The sequence below is a fragment of the Strix aluco genome, chromosome 4 (assembly GCF_031877795.1).
Source record: "Strix aluco isolate bStrAlu1 chromosome 4, bStrAlu1.hap1, whole genome shotgun sequence".
NCBI classification, from domain to species: domain Eukaryota; kingdom Metazoa; phylum Chordata; class Aves; order Strigiformes; family Strigidae; genus Strix; species Strix aluco.
The window spans coordinates 129154626-129166826 of NC_133934.1; the positions used below are offsets into that span (position 1 = coordinate 129154626).

The 12201-nt window shown below is 38.2% G+C and overlaps 1 protein-coding gene across 1 annotated transcript in view; it reads right to left on the reverse strand.

Annotated features, from left to right (window-relative positions):
- Positions 1 to 12201, reverse strand: part of KLHDC1 (kelch domain containing 1) — a 31080-nt gene that overhangs the window by 5727 nt on the left and 13152 nt on the right. Inside the window, exons 8-10 of the mRNA XM_074821188.1 lie at positions 6416 to 6474; positions 1512 to 1624; positions 715 to 787 (exon numbers count right to left, since the gene is read on the reverse strand). Of these exons, the coding sequence (XP_074677289.1) occupies positions 715 to 787; positions 1512 to 1624; positions 6416 to 6474 (245 nt within the window). The remainder of the gene's footprint in view (positions 1 to 714; positions 788 to 1511; positions 1625 to 6415; positions 6475 to 12201) is intronic.

Sequence of the window (12201 nt, forward strand, 5' to 3'; positions counted from 1 at the left end):
TCAGAACATGAAACTTGCTTTCTTTTGTCAGAAAGAATCTTTTTCTGCAGTCTTAAACTAGAGAGGGAAGGGGAAGAGAGTTTGGAAGAGACAGGATTGTTGCCAGTATGAGCAATACCCATTCTAGAACTAGGTCCTTTTTGGTTGGGAGTTAAGTCCTAGAAATAACAAAACTCCACAGTCATTTACTGTGCTGTTTAGTGCTAATTCAGTTTTGCAAAACTGTAATCATAATTAACTGCTTCTGCTCAGGGAAAAAACCCAAACAAACAAGGTATTCTGTAATATTTCTGAACCCTGAAAGGTGCATCAGCATTTTCATGGTTGTCTCCTCCATGTTTCCAATAATGTATCAATGTTCATCAACTTTTATTACTCTCATAGGTTACTAATTCCTCAAAAGTTATGAGATACACATTGTCTTATATAAAAATATTTTGGCTATAGAACATCAGGTTAGCTGGACACTCAGATCCTTCATCACAAAAAATCTTTAAATGCAAGTAAGCATCAACTATAACAAATATAGAAAGTAATAATGCTGTTATCAGGTATGAAGGAACAGAAGTTAGTAAAGCAAACTCTTCAATCATACTGCATTATTTTTCAAAAATACTCTTTACAATGTAGTTTAAAAATACTCTTCAATAATTTAAATTTCCTTAATTTTTTAAAATGCCTAAATTTCAGCAAACATCATCTATTTTTGTATACCTAGGCCTACTCTTAGGCAAATGGGTAAGTTGTTTCCATCCATTTGTTGTAATGCTGTGGATCCAGCCATCACCTATGATATAAGAACATACATTAGTACTTTTTCTCCGGACAAAGTATTACCTTTTTTATTTATACAAAAAACTCTGTGTTCTAAGAGCAGATTATATTAAGATAACAGTAACATCAACACTACATTAAATTACAAAAACTGAAAAGATGCAAGTTAACTTAATGGTTCAACCACAAAAAGCTCACTGTGTTGAAATCTGGAATTAAAACACACTTCCCTTTTTTCTGTTGGATATATTGAGAAAATTGCCCCCTCCCAAAACTATTTTCACTAATTTCACATTTTTTCATGAAAAGAAGTTGCCTTTTCTAGAAAAGGAACTCAGTATACGACTGTCCTACTTCCTACTTTACATTTTGTAGCTGTGATTTGTTATTCATCTCAAAATCTATATTATGTTGACATTATTATTTGCATCTTCTTCCTGCAATTGCTATTGATATCAAGTTACCTCTTGTTCATATCAAAATACATCAGACTTTTGCCTTTATTTTCTTAGATGATCATTTGATGAAAGATTTATTATTATATGTTCTCACTGTACTACACAATGTGCTCCTATATTTCTATAAAAATGATGAGATAGCTAGAGAAATGCTCAAGCACCATGAAAATTCTGTAACAAGATTTAGGTCTAACTAGTTTGAGAAAAACAACAGATGTGCACACTACACGAGGTGAGTACTAAAGTGTACAACAGAATTACAATCTCTAAATTACTTACTTAAAGGAACATTATCAGAACTTAGTCCACCAAAAAGAAAAAGTCTGTCATCTCCTATCGGAGTCAACGTGTGCCAGGATCGATCTTTTGGTTTCTCTCCACTGATATTAATTCTTGGTGAAACAAATAAACAAAAACAAATTTTCAAAGAATGTTGAAAATTAACCTGCCAGAAAATGTAATAGTTAATTTAGTTTGTCCTAGAACAAGCCTGGATATTTTCCCAGTGAAAAAGCTGCACTTATGCAATCTGAATTTACTCTCGAGAAGAGTGGTGTTCAAATCTAAACGAAATAATTTCTTGTAGTAACTGTTCTCTGAACAACCAGTTATGTAAATATCAAACATAAGGACAAAAGCACTGACTGTTATTTTGCTTGTTTTCTTAAGATCACTGAAGCCACTACTTAATGTACAACTAAAGGCACTTAGGACAGCAAAGAAAGGACTATATATTCAAATAAACTGCACAGGACACGTAGGTAAACAGGCTCAGTTATCTGAGATAAAATTTAATGAATCCTGAGGGGCTACAGTCTCTCCACTCCTAAAAATTAACGATCGCAAACGATACAAGGATTGTGGCTTTAGCTTTTACCCAAAAGCTACTACCTCTTCAACCGCGGTGCCATTTAACACAATGGTGGGTCACCCAAACTTTATAAGTTTTAGTAAAAAGTGGAATTCCTAAGTACAAAACAGATGTAGGTTTATTATTCCAAAAATCTGTTCATGTTACAAAAATACAGATTTGCTACCGATTTCATTTTAGCTGCACAGTTCAATATGCTTGAGATGAGACTCGGAACAGTAAAGAACCTGAACATAAGGGATTCCCTATAGTGGGTGGCCTGAATTCACCACATCTTAGTTTAGGCACTTAGGTGTAGTCATCTGAGGAGGATCCCAACAGAGTCAGCAGGGAGGAGTAAAGGCCTCCAGAGGGCATCAGCCCACCTGCTATCTTGATACTAAGCAAAGAGGCAACTCCTGTTGTGAAACACCTAAAGTTAGACACAAAGAATTTAGGCCACCGCATCGGCAGTATGTCCTTATTTTGGAGAGATGATGGAAAAAGCAGGTGCAAACACCTGTAAGCTCTCTTGCAGGGTCAGAATCTTAATCAGAGACTGTTCAGAGCAGAAAGGAATGCTCAATCCAGGTAGACTATATCTCAAAACCACAGTTTCTTTTTCCTCCGCTTTGCTGAAGTGAGTGCAACATACACAGATGTGTGCTCATCTACAGTATGAACAGTGCAGACGGTCATCTCTATTTCCTTTGTAATCAATGAAGAGAAACAGGTCCCTGGAAAAGCACAACTTGTGATTTATTTTAGGTGTCTACCTTAGCAGCAGTTGGCTCGTGCCCAAGAAGTGCCTGTTTCTCTTAACTGAGCACAGAGGAAGGCTAGGGTGAGTAATAGAGGCATCTGCAGTTCAGTTAGAGGAATTTCACTACTGGTGACTGCTAAGCAGTTCTCCATCTGGAAGCAAAGACTGAAGAATCATAGCTAATTAAACAGTGATTGCAAAACTGTCCTACTAAATTTGGCACTGAAGTTGAAGCCAAGTCACAATGTTGGAGTGCCTGCTTTGCACAACTCTTGTATAAGATGCTTCTAAAATTGGCAAAGGGGCAGACTGTGCTGAGATACAACAGGCTTTGATGTTTAGAAAAAATATATGCCAGATACTGATGGGTGATAACATTTCAATCTTTCACTCTACTGATGCAAAAAATTATCACAGTAACAGAAATAACGTAATATTGAACGTTTGGAATAACAGGTTGGTGGTGCTCTGGGAAGGCAAGGTAACTTCTGGGTAGTGGCAACTAAAATAAATATTGCAATCTCATGCTGGAATATATTCCTGGATTAATAGGTTAGTATTACACAATTCCTTAACAAACCTGCATAGAGTTGAGTAAGAAAAAATACTTGACAAGACTGGTTAGTAAGAAGTCATGGGGCTTTAAATAAAATCATCATTGCATTTGGAATGTTTCTTTTAGGAGAGGATGGCCAATAAATGAATTTGAATATAGGACTGTACAAACCAAGTCCTTGCTGGGAGACCTGTACTTTACAGAAGAACTTCAAACACCTGCAGTCAACTTGCCTCAGTCAGCAGCATTCAGACAGCGAACTTTTTAATCTGTGTTAAATCCTTGAGTCTCGTTTGGTGATAATTCACATGGCAATCAAAGACAATCTCTCTGCAGCTGCAGAATGGCTGAGAATTCTGTTATCTACATCTGAAAGGTTGTATCCTGCCCAATTTTTAATTCATCATTGGATCAGAAATCTCAGTAGAAAGGAATTTGAAGCTATAGCATAAGAAAGAAAAGGTTCCTTGCAAGAAACACCTAGAGGAGAAAACAGTCACCCTGACAGCAAACAAGTCTGAAGGAATTTCCCCACCTGTAAAATACTGGAATGGGTTATACTTGGGCTTTTTAGAGGCAGTTTTCAGCTGGAAATGGATTGTCTGATTAAAACTATTCAAAACTATTGCTGGTACTCAAAGGATACAGAGTGATTTCTCTTTACTTCGCACTCTTAATATGTAACTTTGTTGGTCTCAGCAAGCATTTCTTTGCTATATAAATTTCAGACATAAAAAAAGGAGAGAAATAAAACCTGGCCTGTTTATCTGTCTTACTTTACAATGTTTGTGTGTGGAATCATGGGACTTTGGGACCAAGTCCTTTATATTGGAGATGATCCCTACAAATGCCCAATTTCTAATACAGCCACAAATATTGATTTTATGAAAGGAAGTGTGAAGCCAGAAATAGTTTTCCAAACAATTTGTGCGAAGACAGACTGTAAATTGGAGTCAAAATGTAAATACTAATTTGATATTGTCCTGAAAGATACACTGAGTTTTGCTCCTTCTGTAATTAGGAGATGAAATCGCACAAAGAGGTATTGTATGCTTGTGCATGCTGACAGGTGGTCTGGTAATACAAGATGATTTTACTGTGGTAGATATTTAATAGCCACAGACAAATTATTTGGCAAAAACATCATCTAGCCCTGCGAGAGTACCCTTTTTTCCCCCCATGATTTCCAGCTGACAATGGCTAATCTAAATTTTGCCATCTGTGATAGTCTGAATTATATTTCTCAGGTTTCCCTAAGATCAGTCACTTTAGTAAGAGAAGAACAGCTCTCAGGCCTGTGAAGCTTCCTAAAAGACCAGCCTTTGATTAGTCACCCCTCTAGATATGAACAAATATGAACACTTTACCTCCTGTGAGGTGCAACCACAGCAGCAAAGACCCTTTTTTCCCCCTAATCTCTTAAATATCTTTTTTTAGCCTCTCTTAAATCTTTTTTTAGCCTCTCTTAAATCTTTTTTTAGCCTCTCTTAAATCTTTTTTTAGCCTCTCAAAGACTCTGTGCAGAGGTGCTAGAGAATGGCTGGATAGTAGGCTCCTACATTTATAATGATCAGAGTCTACACTGAATTATGGGTAAGTCTTGTGAGCTATTTGTGGATCACAATATAGAAATAATTGAGTATTGGAACAATCTGCAGTTTTTAGGAACGGCTGCATTTAGCATTACCATCCTTAGTCTAAGTGTATGTATGTAAAATCAGTCTGTTGTATTTGGGTCAAGAACAGAAAACACTTTTAAAAACCTTCAATGTCAGCTTTCAAATGCCAAACAAAAGGGAACACTGGCTGATGAGGACTTAAGACAGAACTTTGACACTGACATCCCTCCTTCAGGGCTTGAAATTCCTCGCATTGACTTGCTACTCAACTGTCACAGGTTTCCTTTTTTAAAGCAATAAAAAGCAAGCCAAACAGCAACTGCTCATGCAATAACAACAACAACAACAGAAAGTAAGCAGCTAGAGCAATAATCTGAATAATCAATCCCACTCAGAGGCAAAGTCTAAGAGGGACAATGCTGTCATTTAGGTAGAACATTGTTAATTTTAAAAGAACTATCAAAGAAAAAGGAGAATGAAACTGATTAGTTAGTTGTAAGTGCTAATTAAAGAAATCTTCAAGGACAATTTTTTTTTTTTAAAGGACACTGTGGGACTTTTGTCCCGCTGCCATCAACAACAAGAAGGAATGGATGGAGGATTGCATCCACTCCCTCGCTTCGCTCTCGGCTCAGAAGGCAGAGGAACACACTTGGGGCAGGATCAGATCAGCAGGCACGAGTGAGTAAAGACGCCCATCACGGGCACATAAGGCCCTGAAGAAGGATCAGTACTGAAACATACTCCAGAGAGGTGTATTTCATGGTCTTTTATGAAATTACTATTAGGTTACCTTGGGAATAGGAACAGAACAGTGGTTATCACCCATCAGTTACTGTTTATTTCCTGGTTCGTCTATCAACTAACGATATAGCCACTAATTCTACACATGTAGTAGGCACCACCATAAATCCTATATGCAAAGAAATCTTAGGGAGTATACTAATATCTGATTTAGTTTAAAATTGAAATATTTAGGTCATGCCTTTACTTGTTTTTAAAAAATATGGTTAAGATGCTTATCCTGAAGGGGGGGGAAGATCCGTCCCCAATCTGCAACCATAATGAGCCAAATATAGATAGTAAAAGCAGTATTCAAAACGACATCAAAACTAAAATTCCATATGGATAAATGTACCCGTCTTGAAAATGAGGATGTTAAATCACTACATGCTGCGCTTAAAATAACATCATCAACGCTTTGGTGCAGAACAGAAAAAGCTTAGTAACCACCACCAAATTAAATTAAATTGAAATCACAACATAACAGCTGTTAAAATAGTCCCCAAACTCCCATTCTCCTCTTTGAAAAGCTACAAAATTAGCACTGGAACTACTTAACAATATGTTTCAATCTGCTACATTCAATTTTAAGTGTTATAGAGAGAAACGTACCTTCCAGACCAAGTCCAAGTGTCTAAATTCAGGCAGTGCAAATCATTCATTCTAGTTTGCTAAAACAAATAAATAAAATCCCAGGTGTGTTATATTAAGCAAACAATGAGCAAAGTATTTCAGCGAGGCCTTCCCAGGACAGAATATTCCAAGTAACAATATTTTGAAGAAAACTGTACCCATGTGCCTTAAAACAACTCTGTGTTATGTGGCAGATGAAAAGCATTTCTTCTCAAAAAAAACCCATACAACTCTCAGAAAACTACCTGTCAGGAATATTTACAGTAATGCAACAGCAGTATGGGGCCAATTTTAGCTTTTAATAGTAGTCTAATAGTGAAGAACTAGGTGATATTCTGTTACTGCAAATGTATTCAGTTTTTATCCACAGAATTCATGGTAGGTAATTGCAAAAGGTATAATACTCTACATATAGTTTCCTCTCATTATTTTTCTTTGCATTCTGATCAGAACTCTACATCCTCCTGCCTGGTCACTTATTCCTCGAAATATTCTAGTAGGTACTGTACTCAGCACATGACATCCCACAGTAAGTTCAGCACACTTGTGTTCTCTCTTTTCCAGAAGACAAACCTTTTCACAAAGTTACTACTAGCAGCAACAAGGTTTTATGACTGTTTAGCATTTGCCATAAAAATAATAAAATGTATCAACAACAATGGAAAAATCAATACACTTGCATATCTGCCTGTGTTTTGAGATGAAGAAAGTAATTGCTTTAGAAACATAAAGTGGGGGGAGAATGTAAGAAAGAATTTCTTTCCTTTAGATTGTAGCAATATTTTCAATGGCTCGCAATACACTTGACTGATACTTGTGATTCCCCTAGGTACTACAAAACAATATCTGAGAAGAAGGGAAATATATCTTGCCTTACCTTACAATTTCTTTTCTCCTAGGGTAGTCCATAGATCTATTAGAATAAGCCTTTCTCCAGCTTGCAGATCCTTTGAGGCAGAAACTAGACTTGTCATTTAAGTCAGAATAGGAGTAGTTTTACCCCTGAGAACTCAGCCAGTTAGTGAGTTTGAGAGACTTCCAAAGCTGTCCATCAGAGCTATGGAAAGTCTCTCGGGGTATTTCAGGAAACAACAAGGTTTTCAGGATAGCTATGGGCTCCTCTGATCAAGTACACGCTAGCCCTTTTCTGTCCTAGGGAAGAGAATGTTAACTAGCATTTTGGAATGCCTTCAGCAAGGCCAGTAGGCTAAAGAAAAGCAGAACGTGAGGGCTTTTGTGCATTGCCTGAGAAACTTTATCCCTGCAAGAGGGTGAATATAACAGTACAGTGTGGTCCAGCTGACAGCTCGTGGAACAGGGCTGTCTTCCATGACAAGTCTATTCAGTTTCCTGCTCCTTCAGGTGGCTTTGAAGGAGATGAGGAACAAATTATACAAGCAGAAAGTAAAATGCAATTACTCAGTATCTTCTGCTGTACCTGTACACAGCTAGACACTTGGGGGTAGGGTGGGGAAAAAGCAACATCCTGCCCTCTAGAACTGAAAATATTTAATAATCTTGGAATAACACAGTTTGATACGGAGGACATCTATTAAAGAAAGGGAAGAAAGAAAGTTGCTGTTGTGTTGGAAATTAAGGTTTCAAGAAGATCCTGTTCAAGACCTCCTCGCTGACTTTCCTTTCCTAGGCATTAGGCAGAAGATGGAGTAGTTTTCAGTTTCTTGGTCCCTGGGAAATCAATGTATTATAATCTTTACATTCTCATGATTCAACAGATTGACAGATGCATAATTACATCAACCTCATTTTGAATTCAAAACACAGCATCAGTTGGACATTTATGTCTAAGATTCAGTCCCTTAACACAGCTTTAACAAATGAAAATGCCTTTCTACCCGACCCTTATTTGGGAAACCATAAAGCACACAGTCAGGCTGTAGTATCGTCACTTGCCATATGCAAAGTTTCCTTGCAGTTTCTCATGTATTTCTAAATGCTATCTACTATATTTAATCTTTTTAGCTGATAATCCTAAAATGACTCTTAATTGGTTTAAAAGCATCAAGCCTCGTAAGAGGGTTTGCATTTCCCTTTGAGCTGCAAGGACTCTACTTATCTACCGCATGTTCATTTATTTGCAGCCCAGCAAACATTAACCAGGATCTGCTTTGTCTCAGGATTAGCTTTCTAGCATGATGAAAGGCATTAAGGGTGACATATTTACAGCTCGCTGCTGTTACAGTAAACTCTGTGCAGCTCTCCATTCTGAGATTTACAATCAAACAGCTATTACAGCTCAAATCTTTCTAAGAGGATTGCAGTTCAATGTATCTTCTGATCTTCAGTGACAGAAAGGATAACAGGAAATATAAGCATGCATACATTAAGGCATCAGATGTGTGAAGAGCTGCTGGAAAGACTTTATTACTTCATCATTCTTTACATGAAAATTTTCCACTTAAATCAAACATGAGACTTGCATCAACTTTTGGACTAACTCTCCTTCCTTCCCACTTTCTCCCATTTCTGTTTTTTCAGGGGCTTACCTGGAGGAACAGAGTCCACATAATACTTCTGAGCCTGTTTTCAAATGATTCCTGGTACAATTGATTTTGATCATCACCATCTTCTTTTACCAGTTCTAGCTCCAAGTTTGGAAAAAGGTGCCCTTTCCTCCCAGAAAGATGAATAGGAGAAGCCTCATGACACTTCCTGGCCCTTTCTGGTTCCTTGTAGAGCCTTTTCCCTGGGAAGATTTGTATTATGGTGAACTAGAAGGAGAAGGAGGAGCAGAGCAACCCCGTATTTGCTCCTTAATTTATGGAGAAAAGCAAGACTTCATCCTTTGGGGAGGAGTTACTCCTGTTGTCAGGAAATGTTGTGGTTTTCTGATGTCTTTCCTTTCCTGTTTCATGACTTACATTAATTCCTCAAGCCCCACTGAACGTTCCCTACCCTTTCTTAAGTTTCCTTCCATTTATTTCTAGGATAGAAAGTGAATCAATAATAATCACTAAGGTGAAAATTACACTTGCTGCTCTCCTACAAAATTAAATACAGCTTTCCAAAATTTCACTCTTCTCTGACATTGTTCCCAAGAGGTTTCACTGAAATTTAGCAAATGGTTATTAAGAAGCTGACGCTACCTGAGGAAGAGAAAAACCTTTTCAGTTCAGAGCCTTCTTGTATTTCTGAATCCTGTAGTCAAACAGTCAGAGTTAAATAGAAGCCAGAGGACATGTCCTCTTAGGGCATACCTAGTCATGCAACAGCACAGTGGAGAACTAACAGGCGAGCTCCAGTTTACTAATAATTCCTCTTGCAGAGGCTGCACGAGAATCCTAGCTCAAGTTACAAAGCAGTTCAGTTGCAAGAGGCACAGTGCAGCAACCCTAACTAGCTTGGGCACCACACTCAATGCTATTCTGTTTCTGGGGTGAAGACCTCTGCACCATGCAGAGATAGTCCTTGCCAATAAAAAGCCAGAGGGAGCAAGGCTTTGAAGGCTGAGGAAGTGTTCAGAAATAAATGGTAGGCCAGAAAGTCCTGAGCTGCGTGTTTACTTCTTCACACCTAGGTTTCTCTCCCTCTCACGTCTGCAGGTTTGCTAAATGAGGAGCAGGATTCAGTTCAGCTGCAGTTGGCAAGAGTTCATTTATACAGCTGACACGAAAGAGCAAGTCCAGAGCAGAGGCACAGGGATCACTTAGCCTGGCACCGTTAACCCTGATGCACAAGATTCAAGTAAGACTAGATACTTTTTCAATCTCTTCTAATATCCCTTTATTTCCTTAGTTAATTGCAAATCAAGTTTGTCCAAACCTACAGCTCTGGAAGCTACTGTGTGCAGTTCTCTCACTCAGAGGTGGGGCTTTAGCAACAATTCCAGAGATTGTGAGCCTGTATGAAAGGCCACATAACACATAACGCAGAATGGTAAGAACCAACAGGATCAATTTTGGTTATTTTCTTTTCTGATTGCTCTGAAAAGGTACTTAGGTTAAAACTTTTCCTGCAGCTGTGGGAAGCAATTCAAACTGAAAAACTGGCTGGACATTGCGTGGCCATTCTGAACCTGCCTTGATCTGTAGGTCTGGTTTCTGTCTGAGCAAGCAGGAGTAAGCCATTTTGTAACAGAACTGTAGACTTTCCCCGAGAAGAACACTGCATTAGAACACAGCTTTTACAGCATGGAAAACAGGGGACAGGGAACAAAGTGCAATTTTACACTGTTTTTTATGCAAGTCCTTGAGAATACAGGGTTTAGGTCATGGCAGCTTTCCAAGATGAAGTTGGCATATGTTCACTGTAGGGCATTTCCAACCAACAGTTAATTCCTTCTCTTTCGTATAACAAAACTATAGAAACACAGCACCGGGAGCTTTCAAAAGCTTCTTCACTGTTACTTTTCATAGTAGTAGAGATAGAAAGCATCGAGTCTCATCCTCTAGCTGAGTGTGATTAAAGGCTCTAAATTAGCTGTAGGCAAAAAGAGCTAAAAACTTAAATTTAAAAAAAAAATATGGAAGAGTACACAGTAACTTAAATTAGGAGGTTTTTTTACTTGCCTTACAGAACGTATTTCTCACATTCCTGATAAGCTCCAGCTCATACAGAGAACTTCAAAAATATTATCTTCCCTGTGCTTTTGCAACAGTTCTAAAAAGAGTTGGTACGCTTTCCAGCTCATAAAGAAACTATCCTTTCAAAAAATTTACAAACGATAGGGGAGCCTGCATTAGTTAAGACTACTACTACCATCTTTATTTTCAGACGTAAGAGAGGAATAAGTCTTCTGTATTGGATTGCTTCCTCAGGCTTGAGTTCTTACATTAATGCTTCAGCAGAGAACTGAAGAGAAAATCTCCTCTGACCAGTACTAGAAAAATTGTGCTGCTGAGAGGTTTTACTGTCTCCTTGCTTACCAGTGGTGGCCTCAAGTTTGTTAGGTACAGATAACCAGGGGGATGATGCCTATGACTTTTTTAAAAGTTAAAAATAGCTAGAAATAGTTAAGATTTAAAGAATCTAGTCTTGATTTAAATATGCACCAATTACATCTTATACAGACAGCTCTTACACTGCCTTTGACTACTACTACTACCTAAGGGACAACAGATTTAAGATCCTCCCACAGTGTATTAAATGGCACAATCTTGAATCAAGAAAGCAAATACAAGCCTTGCTCTTGTGGTAAAGAGCTTATGTTGGTTCCCCAGAATAAAGCTGTTAACAGCAATCTCTCAGAATAAAGCTGTTAACAGCAATCTCTACAGTATGCTGCAGATATTCTGTATCAAGGGCACAGAGCATGCTGGAGGTAAAGACTGAGACTGCAAAATTGACATTCAGAGAGCAGAGGAGATGCTTAACAGGACCAGAACGACCTGTGTCTGCAGTAGCCTGTGCTATCAGATAACATGCTGCAGCATCCTGTACCAGCCTGAGAGTACCGAGCCAAACAGCTCTGTATCCAGCCATTGTAATCACATGCTGCTCCTCCAGACAGCTGGATTTCAGTCACTTAGGTGCAAAAAATGACAAAGGTTTAAATTGTAAAGCCAGCTGAAATTTGTTACTTCATACCTTTCAGAACCACGTGTGGCAATTGTAAATATAAAATACTGTATCCCACCAGCTATTCTGAACTTCACTTCCCCCGAAGGTAAACATCAGGGGATGAGAGATGTGTATGTAACTGACTGTTCTTACACATTTCCTCTTTCTTCAGCGGGGCAGCAGGGGGAACACAAGCTAAAATCCCAGTTCTATTTACTACTTGCTACCATTTCATTAAGTGGGGA